General features: G+C 44.1%; 2 protein-coding genes across 2 annotated transcripts; both read left to right on the top strand.

Annotated features, from left to right (window-relative positions):
• Positions 1 to 2,067: 2,067 nt before the first annotated feature.
• On the top strand, positions 2,068 to 7,060 carry LOC121294124 (calcium load-activated calcium channel-like). Its single transcript, XM_041217703.1, has 7 exons — positions 2,068 to 2,285; positions 3,947 to 4,024; positions 4,131 to 4,190; positions 4,508 to 4,554; positions 4,699 to 4,766; positions 5,347 to 5,491; positions 6,149 to 7,060. The coding sequence occupies exons 1-7, from the start codon at positions 2,216 to 2,218 to the stop codon at positions 6,245 to 6,247; spliced, it is 567 nt and encodes a 188-aa protein (XP_041073637.1). The 5' UTR covers positions 2,068 to 2,215; the 3' UTR covers positions 6,248 to 7,060.
• A 4,337-nt stretch (positions 7,061 to 11,397) lies between these two features.
• On the top strand, positions 11,398 to 13,722 carry LOC121330743 (4-trimethylaminobutyraldehyde dehydrogenase-like). Its single transcript, XM_041277462.1, has 3 exons — positions 11,398 to 11,634; positions 12,073 to 12,160; positions 12,252 to 13,722. The coding sequence occupies exons 1-3, from the start codon at positions 11,398 to 11,400 to the stop codon at positions 12,458 to 12,460; spliced, it is 534 nt and encodes a 177-aa protein (XP_041133396.1). The 3' UTR covers positions 12,461 to 13,722.
• The last annotated feature ends 2,313 nt before the right edge of the window (positions 13,723 to 16,035 follow it).

Below are 16,035 nucleotides of genomic sequence, written 5' to 3'. Positions count from 1 at the left end.
TCCTCAACTTTCTCTTTTGCATCTTTCAATCTGGAGATGTGTTATCTAGACCAGTTGTACGTTTATAAATGTTTTTTTTCCATGGTTATTTTCCATGGTTATGTTTTGCATGCTTTCCATACTTTGCTTTACAATTTTTCCATATGCTTTACCAAACCTTTCTGTGCTTTACAATGCTTCCGTATGCTTTACCAGACCCCTCTGTGCTTTACAATGCTTCCCTATGCTTTACCAGACCTCTCTGTGCTTTACAATGCTTCCCTATGCTTTACCAGACCTCTCTGTGCTTTACAATGCTTCCCTATGCTTTACCAGACCTCTCTGTGCTTTACAATGCTTCCCTATGCTTTACCAGACCTCTCCTGTGCTTTACAATGCTTCCCTATGCTTTACCAGACCTCTCTGTGCTTTACAATGCTTCCCTATGCTTTACCAGACCTCTCTGTGCTTTACAATGCTTCCCTATGCTTTACCAGACCTCTCTGTGCTTTACAATGCTTCCCTATGCTTTACCAGACCTCTCTGTGCTTTACAATGCTTCCCTATGCTTTACCAGACCTCTCTGTGCTTTACAATGCTCCCTGTGCTTTACCAGAGCCTCTCTGTGCTTTACAATGCTTCCCTATGCTTTACCAGACCTCTCTGTGCTTTACAATGCTTCCCTATGCTTTACCAGACCTCTCTGTGCTTTACAATGCTTCCCTATGCTTTACCAGACCCCTCTGTGCTTTACAATGCTTCCCTATGCTTTACCAGACCTCTCTGTGCTTTACAATGCTTCCCTATGCTTTACCAGACCTCTCTGTGCTTTACAATGCTTCCCTATGCTTTACCAGACCTCTCTGTGCTTTACAATGCTTCCCTATGCTTTACCAGACCTCTCTGTGCTTTACAATGCTTCCCTATGCTTTACCAGACCTCTCTGTGCTTTACAATGCTTCCCTATGCTTTACCAGACCCTCTCTGTGCTTTACAATGCTTCCCTATGCTTTACCAGACCCTCTCTGTGCTTTACAATGCTTCCCTATGCTTTACCAGACCTCTCTGTGCTTTACAATGCTTCCCTATGCTTTACCAGACCTCTCTGTGCTTTACAATGCTTTCCCTGTGCTTTACCAGACCTCTCTGTGCTTTACAATGCTTCCCTATGCTTTACCAGACCTCTCTGTGCTTTACAATGCTTCCCTATGCTTTACCAGACCTCTCTGTGCTTTACAATGCTTCCCTATGCTTTACCAGACCTCTCTGTGCTTTACAATGCTTCCCTATGCTTTACCAGACCTCTCTGTGCTTTACAATGCTTCCCTATGCTTTACCAGACCTCTCTGTGCTTTACAATGCTTCCCTATGCTTTACCATACCTCTCTGTGCTTTACAATGCTTCCCTATGCTTTACCAGACCTCTCTGTGCTTTACAATGCTTCCCTATGCTTTACCAGACCTCTCTGTGCTTTACAATGCTTCCCTATGCTTTACCATACCTCTCTGTGCTTTCCAATGCTTCCCTATGCTTTACCAGAGCCCTCTGTGCTTTCCAATGCTTCCCTATGCTTTACCAGACCTCTCTGTGCATTACAATGCTTCCCTATGCTTTACCAGACCTCTCTGTGCTTTACAATGCTTCCCTATGCTTTACCAGACCTCTCTGGGCATTACAATGCTTCCCTATGCTTTACCAGACCTATCTGTGCATTACAATGCTTCCCTATGCTTTACCAGACCTCTCTGTGCTTTACAATGCTTCCCTATGCTTCACCATACCTCGGGGCGCAGTGTGCCTAAAGCTAAGGTAATCTCATTAACCAGCGTTGGGGGTGCATGTCCCTGCCACAGATACCGTGGAGGTGGGAGTGCCTCCTTCAGTAGATTTACGCGTCATTGTAACTGCACGTCTGTCACACTTTACAGATGTGCATATAAATCGAGAGTCACACGTTTTGATACAGTAGTATTCTCATTTTCTTATAAATCGACAAAGCCACATGTTTTGATTAGCATATTGAAAGGGGCTGGAGGCCTGCTCGTATCCCACAATGCCATTGTTTATCACGGAGGAAGAGCCGCTCTTCGTTATTTCCGGACACTGTGGTGTCTGTCAGTGCTGACGATTCAATTCGAGTCCCTCCTGCCTCGGTGGAGAGTGTGGCTGCTGTCAATCACACGTCTTTTCAAAACATTGTACAAGAAAAACCACGCAAAAGAGCAAACGAGCAAGATGACGACGATGTTTGCAGATACCGCCCTGATCGTGTTCATCTCGGTTTGCACGGCTTTGTTAGCCGAAGGTGAGTCGCATGGGCAGCCTGCCTGCACTCCTGCAATGCTTCCCTATCCGGTTTACCTTGCTGTTTACGAGGACCAGTACTAGCCCTGCTATAGCTGATGCTATGGGCTTGTGTGCGGCTGTGGTAGGATAACAGAACACCATGTTTGTGCAGTTTGTGTTTTTAAAAGCCAGCTCTTTCAGAACCGCTCGGGCTGGCGGTATAGCCTACCAGTGCGGTAAATAAATCGGTGCATTGCAAACGTTTCTCTTAAATTTGAGTGTCTGTAAGTGGTTTTAAAAAGGTCTGCTTTTTATAATTTAAATTACTTTGGAATGAAAATGCGTGTCTTATTACTCCTGTCACGGAACCTCTCAGTTCTGACTTTCAGAGGATTGGTTAGTTGATCCAGACCTTTGATGTGTAAGTGGAAGTCATGTGGCTTTGCAAAGGTCACACGGGGTCAAACATGGATGTTGCAGCTTTTAGGACAACGGTATCCACTGTTACTGTATCTGACAACTGTATCTACTGTTGACAAAAATTGTTAGAATTGTGACCCCTGGCTTTAACTACATTATCTGTCTGTCTGTCTGTCTGTCTGTATAGTTCATGGCTATGGTGTGGGATTGGAACCCAGTGTCTCAGCTCTGATTATGAAGACATAAATATAGTGCTTTTTCAAATGGCTTTTAAGCTTCACACAGAAAATGGGGAAGTTAAAAGGCAACTGAGCTTCACCCCTTTTTATTTATGTGTTTATTTATTTGAAATCACTGGGGTTTATTGAAGGTGAAAGCAAAGTCTGGCATTTTTTTGAGCAGTCTGTCTGAAGCATTACTGGTAATCCAGTAATCTGCACTGTGGATTTAGTTAGCGTGATCGCATCGTCTTTGGGGGGTTGGCAAGATAATGTGTCTGCTTCGAAGCTGCTGCCTTCAGCAGGTGACAAAGGTAGCAGCTGTACTAGACCCGCCCCCACTGCAGCCCGCCACTCTGCTGCAGTGCCAGGGGTCTGAGCGACCCATCTACCCTGCAGCCCTGCCACTCTGCTGCAGTGCCAGCGGTCTGAGCGACCCGCCTACCCTGCAGCCCTGCCACTCTGCTGCAGTGCCAGGGGTCTGAGCGACTCGTCTACCCTGCAGCCCTGCCACTCTGCTGCAGTGTCAGGGGTCTGAGAGACCCGTCTACCCTGCAGCCCTGCCACTCTGCTGCAGTGCCAGGGGTCTGAGCGACCCGTCTACCCTGCAGCCCTGCCACTCTGCTGCAGTGCCAGGGGTCTGAGCGACCCGTCTACCCTGCAGCCCTGCCACTCTGCTGCAGTGCCAGGGGTCTGAGCAGCTCCTTGACCCCAGCCTCTTTTCAGGAAGCATTCCAAAACTGTACTCCTTGTTTAAGCAAGCGCTTTAGCGCAGCGTGCGATTTGCAGTGCTTGTGCATTTACTTGCAGGATCATTCAAGTCCATCTAAGTTGTATTCTAGCAGGGTTGGGCCAATTCCTGTTTTTTCAATTCTAATTCCCTTTCCAATTCCTTTTAAAAATCAATTCCCAGTTCCCTTGTAATCAATTCCAAGACTTGGAATTGGAATTAATTAAAAGGGAATTGGGAATTGATTTTGAAAAGGAATTGGAATTGATAAAGTTCTGATTTTTATTATGTTTTTTCATCTCCCCTGCCCAGGTATAACTTGGGTGCTCGTCTATAGAACTGACAAGTACAAAAGGCTGAAGGCTGAAGTTGAAAAGCAGAGTAAAAAATGTGAGTGCATGTAACATGCTGTGTGTATCATGAATCCAGTTTGAAATGTGTCTCTTGTTTTATTACAGTAGCGATTTTTTTTTTTTTTTTTTTTTTCCTGTTTCAGTGGAGAAGAAGAAGGAGACCATCACCGAATCTGCAGGGAAACAACAGAAGAAGAAGATTGGTAAAGCTGGCCCTTCCTCTCCCTAACAACACTATGAATCACACACAAGGAATGCTCTGTACCTGGATCACCCCTGGAGTAGCACCCTCGCTACTCAAACTATAATACTGAGCACTGTAAACTGTGGAGGGCATGCGTGTGCTCGGATAGCAATGGAGATGTGGAATGGGCTTTTTATTTCTGCTTACTTTTTATTTTGGATGCATTTTATTTTTTGTATTCTTCTGTCGAAGTGGGGAAAGTAGTTCCTTGCAAGGGTTGACTCATGGGTATCGTTTCATTATAGTAATGCAATAACAGTGTGTTGTTCTTTACAGAGAGACAAGAAGAGAAACTGAAGAGTAACAATCGAGATCTCTCCATGGTAAGAGTCGGCTCTTTTTTTAATCTGTTTACTGAATTTTGATTCCTAACAATTACACAAGCCTGTTCCTCTAGACTGTTCTAACCCCTAGACCATGCTTCCTGCCAGCATCCCAATTTGTCATTGTCGGGTCTCTGGTTGCAGGTGCGAATGAAGTCCATGTTTGCCATTGGGTTCTGCTTTACTGCGCTGATGGGAATGTTCAATTCCATGTGAGTATGCAGCACTGGCTGTACACAGAGAGGGCTGCTTCCATTCTACTGTTGAGAATGGATGTGCAGTTTCTCCTTATGGCCTAAGAAAGAAACCCAGTTCACTATTATTGTGAGGTTAAACCATCATTACCACTTCACTTACTTTTGCTTTGTTGGGGTTTTTGATTTGCAGCAGAATTTTTTTAAGCTATGCTCAGAACCAGCACTTGCATGTTAATGCTCACTCGTGTGCTTTCTCAATAGGGAAAAATCCATTAATTTGGCCTACTTACCACTCAAGTGTTTCTGAATATTGCTGTCAGACTGAAATGAAAGTTGTGGTTAGACCAATTCCTATAGGTTGAACCAGTGTTGGGAGATGAGCAGTGTGAACCAATAGAATCCATGCACACACTCTAAATAAGCCACTGCCCCTGCTGATTGGAGCATGTGGTCAACAATGGAGGCAGTGGAACATGAGAGTGCAAGATTCCGGAATCCCCAGACCTCACTGAGTTCTGAGATCAGGTGCTGGCCAGTTCCCTTGGCTCGACTAAGCGTCTCTGCTCTGCGTTGTTACCTCTGCTCTTGCCTGCAGATTTGACGGCCGCGTGGTCGCCAAGCTTCCCTTCGCCCCCCTGTCCTACATCCAGGGACTGTCTCACCGAAACCTGCTGGGGGACGACTACACAGACTGCTCATTCATCTTCCTGTACATTCTCTGCACCATGTCCATCAGACAGGTAGGGAGGAGCGCGGCACTCTGTTTCTAATGCACGGGCACACCGTGCTATCCTCAACTATCCACAGAGCTTATCGTTAGATTTGCCTCTACAATATGCTAACTTAGCTTCAACCATAAGAATTAGATAAGTGTAGTTTTATTTTTAAGACTGAAAGTGAGCAACCAGCTTGCATTGATTTTCCCCAAGTTTTTCTTTTTTTTTTTTGCTTTAACAGTACTGATGCAGAATAGTGAATTGTGTTTTCAGTGGTGCGTACAGTAGTCCTTGCTGGTTCTCAGAGCAGGTGAATGTTCCTGTGAATCCTCTTCTAGAATGAGAAGGGCTGTTCTTGCACAGCCCCGGCGCACTGTGAGACAGGCAGAGTGCCAGCAGAGAAAGCTGCTTTTGTTTGGAAGCCTGGTGTTTCATTGTGGACAGCACTGACGTAGTGTGGTTAGCAGAGCGGCACTGTGAAAACCACAGCCTGTTTACCCGGAAAGACAAGGGCAGGATACTGCAAGGAAGGGGGGGTGGGGTATGGGATGTTATTCCTGCCGCTGGTTCTTTTCTAAGGAGGGGATGCTGAGGATCTGCTAATTGATTTCAGTTTGTGTTAAAGGGACCGATTCTCCTCAGTGCTCAGCGGTTTTGTTTCCTCACTTCTGTTTTGAGCAGAACATCCAGAAGATGCTGGGTCTCGCTCCATCCCGGGCTGCCACCAAACAGGCGGGCGGCTTTTTGGGACCCCCTCCGCAGGCAGCCAAGCTCTCCTGAGCCTTCCACCTCCCTCCCTTCTCAGGACCGGGCACTCCCAGACTAGCGTGAGCGTGGCACCACGGCCACTGAAGTAGTGCCACAACTGAGCGTACGAGAAAAGAAAACATTTCCATCTGTGCCAGTGATCACCTGGCATTGTGTTTTTTTATTATTTTTTTTTAAATTACTTTGTAGTTATTGAAGTTTTAGCGGCAAAGGTGCAGACCCCGTGCTCTTTACCCAATGCAGAAAACTGCTACATTCTTTTGATTTAGGCTTAGGCTGATTTTAATCTCAAACTCAGTATTGAAATTCTCAGATTGGCCTGTCTTTCTACACCTCTGCCATTTCAGCAATGCATTTTTAAAGGGGGTTGGGGAAAATGAATTTACCCAGGGTAATACATCACACTGTCTCTCTCTCTCTCTCTCACACACACACCCAGGATACTACATCACACACAAGTGATTCTTTAAAAATCATTGAATGCAGTACATTTTAAAATATTTAAGTGATGGTAGTATTTATTAATGGGTCCCCCGTTAGTTTTCACAATGGGGATCTTGCTTGTACCCAGTTTTGCAGAGAGATGTTAAAGCCATGCAGTAGGTAACAGGGCTGGGGCTTTGCTTTGGAAGGACGGTGCCCAAGCTTCGTGTGTGCGGGTCTAACCTTTGAGCCACACTGCCTGCCACAGTGATGGGAAAATGTACAGACTTAAAAAAAAAAAATCAATCCAGTTTACCCTTTTACACCTAATTTATTACAGTAAGTTTTGTTGCACATGGTGCTGTGAATGTTCATGAAATGTAATTAAAATAAGAGCTGAAAGTCTTGCTCGCCTGTCTCCTTCGTTTCCTCTGATAATATAATTTTCATACACTTTTTATATGCAGTATATATAACTTGGTCAAAGCGGGTTCACAGGGGCACTTAAGATACAGTGCTGTTGTTACGGTGCCCCCTTCTGGTTGGACTTCTCCTGAAAACAACATTTCTTCCTAGCAGCTGGAGATTTGTTCAATGCACAAATTTGCTATATAACCGTTATCTGAGCTGTGCAATTTGATTGCGCAATAAATACACTATGGAGCTGATGTAAGGTTAGGCGCAGTGCAAACAACCTCAGCTGCAAAATCTAAATTGCATTGGGGCTTAATAGCAATGCAAGTTACCCTGCATGCTCAAACCCTCTGGAGCCGCCTGTGCAGCGAGGTATTTAGCGGTCGCACTGACAGCACAGGTGAGGTGAGTTAGGAGTACAGAGAGCGGTAGACGCTGTATGAGATTTATGGAGCATGAAAATCAAACCAAACAAAAAAAAAATGTCAAAGGAAGGGCAGCAAAGTCCTGATGGCACACAGAAAAAAGAAAAGTTTTCTGAGGAGCTGAAGTCCTGATGGCTGAGCTTGAGTTATCTGGAAAAGCCACCCTGAGGCCAATGACAGGTCTCTCCTGATGTGTGTTTTTAAACAGCTCTCAATTACTTGCTTCTGCAATGGTTTGCACCTTGTCAGAGGAGGTGCAAAGTTTTTTGGAGACCCAAGTGCAAGGCAAAATCCGTACATCACATTATAATATTTGTGCCAGCTTAGTATTCCAGATCCCCGCCCAATTCCATGCTCTTCATTTGAATACATTTTCTATTTAAATAGAGTAATGATGGCGCAGAACGCCGCCAGGGGAAAGCCATTCTTTACATTCGCCGCATTTGTAGAGACCGCTGAAGCAATGCGGGTGTTTTGCAGCCGCAAATCACTTTGCACGTACCTGAATGTAGCGTATGTCACCACGGCTACGTGGGTGGGGCGACCAGCAATAAATACAGCCGGTGCAGAAGCGAGACAGAGCTGCTGTGGGTTAGAGGGGATTAGCTGGTGGTGTTGCAGAGCGGCGGGTTGCATTTTTTTGGTCTCGCTTATCTAGTACTGCGTTTTGTCGTGTTCAGTGTGGTGTTGTTTTAAATAATGAATGCTTGTTTGATAGCAGTGCTATGGTGAATTTGCAGTGTGGAAAGGAGGTGACTGTGTCTGGGTTCTCCCGATATAAGTCCAAACAGCATTGTTCTTAGGTGTAACCAGTTAACATTTAACTTGGGAGGTATGATCCCCTGTAGATACAGTTAATAGAGGGGGAGGGGAAGGGGAAGGGGAAGGGGAAGGATGCGCCTGCATCGTCCAAGATGGCGGCCTGGTGCATTTAAAAAAAAAAAAAAAAAAAACCTTTAGAGAAAAAATCTTTGACTAAATAGGCTGATTGCACCGAAACGTCGCGTATGCCATCAGCAATCAAACCCACAAATCGAGTTTGCGAAGCAGGAATTGCTGCGATTAATTTTTACTATCAAAATGGGCGCCACCAAATTCTCCAGAACTCCTGAACATAAAAACTGCTTCTGTTTGCAAACCTTTTAACCAACTAACTCCTAACTCGGAGGACGTCATCCTGGGTACATTGAAATACAAATATGGTAATCCATCGTAACATAAGATGGCGTCCAGACCTACGTCTTGTTCTTAACTTTGAAACCGCTTCTGTTGAACAGTTTAGTTGGCTTGACTCCAGTGCACATTCCTGTGTCAATACAACTGACTTTTCAAAAAAGGTGTTTGTGAAAAAGTGTGGCACCCTGACGCTTTTCTTTAAAAACCTTTCAAAATATTTGGTCAAATGTAAAGCTATGGAACACATGCAGAATAACATTATTATTATTCTGTGTAAATAACAGTATTGCCCGACAGCAATCCTAGGGGTGCTCAACAAACGCAAACTTTTTGGGGACGGATAAGCCGCGTTTTTTTGTGTAACGTGTGCGTGACTCTCTTGCAACCGTGATCTCGGTATGATAAACTATTATGCAATACTGAAAATCTTATGGAAGCAAGAGGTTATGCTCGTACACTTTTTGGTTTGTGAATTTAGTCCTTTGTAAAATACTGGAACTTTGAAAACGACCCCTGAACGCGGATCATTTTTGTAGTGTCAAAAGTGTAGACTGCAAAACAGTATTCTTATTTGTATACGCTTGAATAAAAAAAGACCATTGCAGGAACGAGGTGGTGAGGAAATTCCAGCGCTGGATTGTTGCATGTCATGGTTAAATACATTTTAAGTAGAACACAAACGTAAGTTGCATTTGTTTGCCGAATAGATAGCGAAGGCCTTGTGCAGTAACATAAAATCAGTGAGCAGATTTTCAAAGTGAGTTTAATAAAATAAAAAAATAAAACATCTTTAATAGAATTGTTATGTACACGATATGCATATACTGGTAAATCGGTAGAATTTGTAATATCGGTATTTGATCGTGTTTTATTTATTATGGTTGCATTCAAATAGTTTTGCTTTGAGTTTTCTAATGGTTTTAAATGGCAATGCATTCTATAGCTGTGCTTTTGGTCCATACTTTTGATTTCACCCAAGATGCTGCAAAGGAGCTGCTCAGCGGCCCAGGCCGGACTTGAGGTCCTGCGAACTCGCCTTCTTCCCTCTACCGCCATCAGAAGCGCCTGCACCGGGACTCTGTAGTTGAAGGAGCCGCTGAACTTCTGGTGCGGTGGGAGAGTGAAGCCTTCTACGAGGGATGCTAGACCGAGTGAACCGGTATATGAGCCAGCTACCGGTAAACTTTTTTTTTTTTCCTTTGCGCAACTGCGAACAAGTGTGACCACATCTGCAAAGCAATATATTGCAGTGTTTTGAAGGCAGTATTTTTTTTTTGTAAATGTAGTCCCGCATCACGATAACACCTTTCCCTTGCGTCAAGTCACCGATCAGTGTACTCCTAGATTTGACCACGTGTCGGTCTGGGGTGTAAAATAATTCAGTCTGACAGTTCAGGGAACATTCAGTGGTTTAAATTCAAACGCGTGTTTTGCCATGATGCAGCCTCACCTATCTTGCACTGCCTGAGCTGCCGACTTAGTATTTTCAGTGTTCACCCCTCAGGCAAAATGCACCCTGTACCCTTCATCTTGACCTAATACACGACTGCCATATTGTGTTTGTGACTTTATGGATGAATATAAAAGGGGAGGAGATGGTGATGGTGCCTTCATACAATGGGTTATTTGTTCAGCAGCAGAGATAAGAGGCCAGCAATCAAGAGCTTGGTTTGATCGATAAACTGTGCAATGAATCTCTTCCTAGCGGCTGAGTTAGTAACACTGACCTGCCTGTCTACTGCAGAGCTTGCTCTTTAGTTGAATGGAAAGGCGTTCGTCTGGTTTGAGGTTCACCTCCAGCCCTCGCCTCTCCGTTCAGTTGAATGGAGTGAGATGCCAGTTGGTTAGATGTGCAGTTCCAAGTCTGTGTTCCTCCCAGGCTGTGTGCTCTGTGAGATGTGCAGTTCTGTGTGTGTCTCTCTCTCTCTGTTCCTCCCAGGCTGCATTCTTGTGAGATGTGCAGTTCTGAGAGTGTGTCTCTCTCTCTCTTTCTCTCTCTTTTGTCTCCCAGGCTGTGTGCTCTGTGAGATGTGCAGATCTGAGCTCTCTCTGTGACTCCCAGGCTGTGTGCTCTGAGATGTGCAGGTGTGTGTGTCTCTCTCTTGCTCTGTCTCCCAGGCTGCGTTCTCTGTGAGGTGGTCTGCTCCTGCCCTGGCTTGCGGTACGGAACTGGGAACTGCAGGGGTGAAAGGGAGGCTCTCCCATTGCAGGGATGGGAATGGGAATCCTGTTGCATAGCAGATTGACCCATTCCAGGCATTAATACAAGCTTGATTAATACAGAGTGTGTGTGTATAGGTAACAAGCTCAAGTGTTTGTTTTTTTTTTTTTTTTTTTTTTTATAAAAGTAGCAAAACCAGGCTTGGGTCTGACTGCTATGCAACAGGAGTCTCATTTCCATCCCATGCATTGCCTAGCGGTTAGCCAGGGCTGTGTATAAAACCTTGATTGCAGCAAGTTTTATTTTTTTTAATTACACTTGAAGTGTGTTAAAGAACAAATGTATGTTAAAAAGGTAATGTTGGTGGATCCATGTCTTTTCCACTGAAATTGTTCCCAATTTTTTTTTCCCCTTTTCCTTTTTGTGTCTTCATTTTAAAGTAAAGCATGGAATGGTTTTAAACACATTGCTAGTGGTGTTGCTGAGTGCTGGGATCCTGAGATTGCTCTGTGCACTGAGCTGATGGAGTGCAAGGTGGCTGTAGAGCCTGTGAAAGCACAGAGATGGACAGCCCCCAGAGACTGACTGACTCCCCCCTCCCCTCATCTCCAGGCAATGCGGTGATGTTCAAGCCCTCTCCGTTGACGGCAGGGATCCTGGCAGAGATCTACGCCCAGACAGGCGTTCCCGGGGGTCTGTTCAACGTGGTGCAGGGCAGCGCCGAAACTGGCACCCTCCTGTGCCTGCACCCCGGCGTGGCAAAGGTGTCCTTCACTGGCAGTGTGCCCACTGGCATCAAAGTAACCCTCCTGCTCTGCACCACAGTGGGCACCTGGTTGCACAAGGATCTGTATGATGCCCCCAAATCCTTAAACATCCTTTACAGCAGAAGAATTTAACATTCAAAGATGTGTTACAGATGAAAGTATTAATGAATGATTATTCTTTGTCCCAGGACGTCCCCTTCCAGTCTGGTAGGAAGCGCGACAGGCCAAGCAGTAGGTAAGAAAGAAAAGACACATGCAGAGAGACCGCTATCTAACAGTAAAATAACAAGAAGCCATATTCATATTGACTTGCACTAGTGAGGACCTTCGTGATAGTGTTGAGGGAGTCTGGGTTCTGCTCTTACCTTTCCGATAAGCTCCACCAGCGTGCCCTGTGATCACTGCTCTGTTGCTTTAAGTATATTGTAACCCGTATTGCCTCTCCTTTGCTGACCCTATGTCTGTTCTCAGGGGGCCACGGTGCTGTGCGGAGGTGAGCCATATGTGTCTGAAGATCCCAAACTGAAGAACGGGTACTTCATGTCCCCCTGCGTCCTGAGTGCGTAACCCCGCCTCTTAGTATCTGTCCTCGTTGTAGTGCTCTCTCAAGAAGCCTCCTAACCCATGGTTCAGCTCCTCGCCCCCCACAGGTAACTGCACTGACGAGATGACGTGTGTAAAAGAGGAGATCTTTGACCCAGTGATGTCGGTCCTGCCCTTCGACACCGAGAAGGAGGTCCTGCAGAGAGCCAACAATACCACCTTCGGACTGGCCTCTGGTGTCTTCACCAGGTACCACACTGCCCGGGCGGGCCTCTCTGCCAGAGCTCACTCAGCGCTCCTCTTAAACACATTGTAAAACCCGGAATGGATCAAACTGCTCTGTAGGGAGTCTAATTTCCATCCCTGTGGTAGGGGCATTTGTCTGTTTCTTCTTTGTCCTGGCTGGGCAAGGAAATACTGCACAGGGATGTTTGAGTTGCACCACCTCTTGTGGTGGTGTTGCTCTCAAAGGGAAGTGTTCATTGATCTAGATGGTGGTGGTTTTTTTACTGGGAATGCGTAAACCTTGCATCGTCTGAGCAGAAACAGACAGGGTCGGGTCAATCCCCATTCTCTCTTTATTCAGTTCTGTTAAAATGAGCTTCTCAGACAGTGGCAACAAATGACTTGGGCACTATAATTAATTTATATTGGCTACAAATGAAAGCAATGCAACAATCACAATAGCATCACTAAAAGATTCCTTTTGAAGGGATTGGAACTGACCCGACCCTGGAAATAGTAATAGTGGGTTACAGGTGGGAATGGAGGCACAGGTAGTAGTAAATTACACCGGTGGAATTCCAGTGTTACAGATCTGTAGGTTTTAAGGAGCCTCTCTCTTAAGAAGGTTGTATCCTGCCTTTTGACCCCTGCTCCCTTCGCAGTTTTCAGGAGAGAGAACGGCACGGTAACCGTGGAGTATTACTCACAGCTCAACACTGTCATCGTGGAGAGTCCCTTCTAGAACCCGGAACCCTCTGCTCCCTCACTGTTCTGCAGTGCACTCTGAGCTGAGAGCTGTGATTCCCAGCAGTCATTCTGCAGACCATAGCTGGGGAGTTAGCAGTATTTTCTTACTCATTTTCATTCTTTTCCTTCAATGTGAGATATTCCAGGGGCAGGTGCAGACTGCTGGGTAATTCTAGATAAAACTACAATTACTAAAGTGTGTGTGTGTGTGTGTTTGTTTTTTTTTTTTTTTTTTTTTTTTTTTTTTTTTATATATAAAGCCAGCGTAATGATCAAAAGATACTCTGTGTAACTTTCTGTACTCTTGTGTGTTCTTACATTTCTTTTTTGCAAGTAAGAAATGTATCCATTTCAAACACAAACATTCAAGCAGCTGCCACTGCTGTTAATAAAATGCAGCTGTGGTAATAAATAACCCAAAGTTTGAGTGTTGTAATGACTATTTGTTTATGAGAGCATTTATACTTTTAAATGGAGACAGTGCTGCACTGATACAAGTTGAACTGCAACGACCATGAGCAGCACAGCGTGCTTGCCAGAGGCACAGTCGCAAGGCACCTGCTTCGCCTACATATCAGAGTGGAAAATGTGGACGTGATAGATTCTAAGGGGTGTGTGTTTTTTTTTTTGTTTTTTTTTCCTTAAGTCTGCAGTTTGCTTTGTGCTAAAGATTATTATTATTTTTTTTTTTTTTTTTTATATATACACACTGTTTTTTAGAGAAAATGTAAAACCATTAAAGCAATTCAAGATCATTATTTTCTCTTGCTTTCATTTTTGAGTGTCCTGCATACCCTCTGTCCAAACCCCTGCACTAATGTACTTTGAAAGAGCCCCAGGCTGAAAAGCTAAAGCAATTCGTCTTCAATCACGGGTGTCGGGGCGGTTTTTCAAAACTTTGGTAATCCGATTTCTGCGTTTGATCGGGATGATGTTGTGAAATTTGGGTTTTTCAAAACGTCAGCATGCAAGCGGGATTACTGTGATCCGGATTTTGCTTTGGTAATCCAATCGCACTTTTAATCACCGTTCACGTGTTGGAATTTGTGTTTTTCAGAATGTAAAGAGATCAGGATCACTTCTACATAATATGATCATTTTGATCCTACTCTGAAGGATGAGTTCACTTCTAAATCACAAAACATGTTCATTTTGCTGAAGAACACACACTGTATGTTCAAATAGAGTATTACAGAACCTGATTCACAGATTCCTCCTCTCCTTCAATGGCTGGTACATTGTGAGTGATAGCGATACTGTGCAAACAATGCAGGCTGCAATGGTGTACTCCTCCTACTGCCTCCATATGCAGGCCACTTAGACAAGAGAATTCAAACATTATTAAAAGCTTTTTTTTTATATATAAAACATAAGAAATAAATAAACCTGTGTATTAATACTCATAACTATCACTGGTCATGTTTTTTAAGTTGGGCTATATGATAAATCACCAATACCTCTCTTCCTGGCCATGCTCCTGTCAATCTCTCTTCGGCCATGCATCTGTCCAACAAAGGACATTTCGTTTAGTCTGCTTTTTTGTAATAAAACTGGTTAATTTGAATAACTATTACATCCTTGCATAATAAAAACCTATGTGCAATTCTCATTTAACCACCCAACAAGTCAAGGTGTATCTTTATTCAAGCCGTACACACATTTAAACAGGTTCCTGTTCAACATCATTAGCATGACGGTGATATTTGGAGCCATGGCTGTTCAGATGAAGTGAATAAACTTGCATCTTTACGGGACAGATGCCATGAAACGGCAGAGTTGTCCTTGTGTCATATAGGGTAGTGTTATTCTTTCATACTTCAGAAATACTAAAAGAAGCTTAGTCAATTCAATGTCTGCAGTCCAAACGTTATTCGTCCCTGTTCATTAAGGTCAGTTTTAGCAGCCTAGTGCCTACTGGAAGATACTCGTATTTCCAGGAGTCCTGGAATTACCAACAACTGCTGTGCTGTGCTATGCATTGCTGTCCTGGGACTCCAACACCCTGGGGTAATGGCTGCCCCTCCTCATCCAGACCCTGGTCTTGTAGTATTTAACTACAGTCAGTAATTTACTTGTTATTTAAAAAACATGTTAAAAACATGTTAATGTCATAAAAATCAAGCAGACAGTACCACATCCTTTTCATTTTTTTTAAAAAAATTTTATGAAAAGATGGTTTATAAAAAATAAAACATCAAAAAAAGTGCAATTGAAAGCCATTCACAGACAGTACAAGTGGCTGCAGGTTAATAGCTTATCCCAGAGTCCATTGGCATTGTGGGTGCGTGGTGCTGGTTTTGAGCACAGTACTGTTCAGCACGGTTGAGTGCAGAAGCACTTGTCAAAATACATACTGAAACTCCTCACCAATGATTACAAAAGGAACACTTAAATAAAAACACTGAAGCTTTTGTCTATCAATTCAAACTACAGGGTCTCCCCAGAGTCCTGTCCCCTGTGTTTTGGGGACTGGTGAAGGATAACATTGCATTGTTTCACAAGTTTCAGTGGTTGGTCAGTGCATGTCAAAAACAAACATGGAGGGTCCCAGGACTTCGTGCACACCCTGTACTCCCTCTGATAACAAACCCCTTTATTCACGCTCCTCATGGAATTGTGTGTTCTTCTCATTAACCCTGAGATGACTGTAACAGTGTATCACTAACAGCTGAATCACTGATTGCACTTGGGAGTTGGTTAAATATTAACACTTGCAAAATATCGATATGGAAATGGATTCAAATGCAAATGCAGTGCATAATTCTAGGTGGCTTTTAAATACAAATGAAAGGGTAAATGTAGAGTGCTCACTTGAGTACGCACCTGCACACATGACGAAGCAGCCAGTCTATTCAAGTATAACAGTGTACAGAAGCTCAGTCATATACATTGTTACATTACAAAGCAGCAAGACTGTAC

Source organism: Polyodon spathula, chromosome 18 (assembly GCF_017654505.1).
Source record: "Polyodon spathula isolate WHYD16114869_AA chromosome 18, ASM1765450v1, whole genome shotgun sequence".
NCBI classification, from domain to species: domain Eukaryota; kingdom Metazoa; phylum Chordata; class Actinopteri; order Acipenseriformes; family Polyodontidae; genus Polyodon; species Polyodon spathula.
This window is presented reverse-complemented; position numbering and strand designations above follow the sequence as displayed.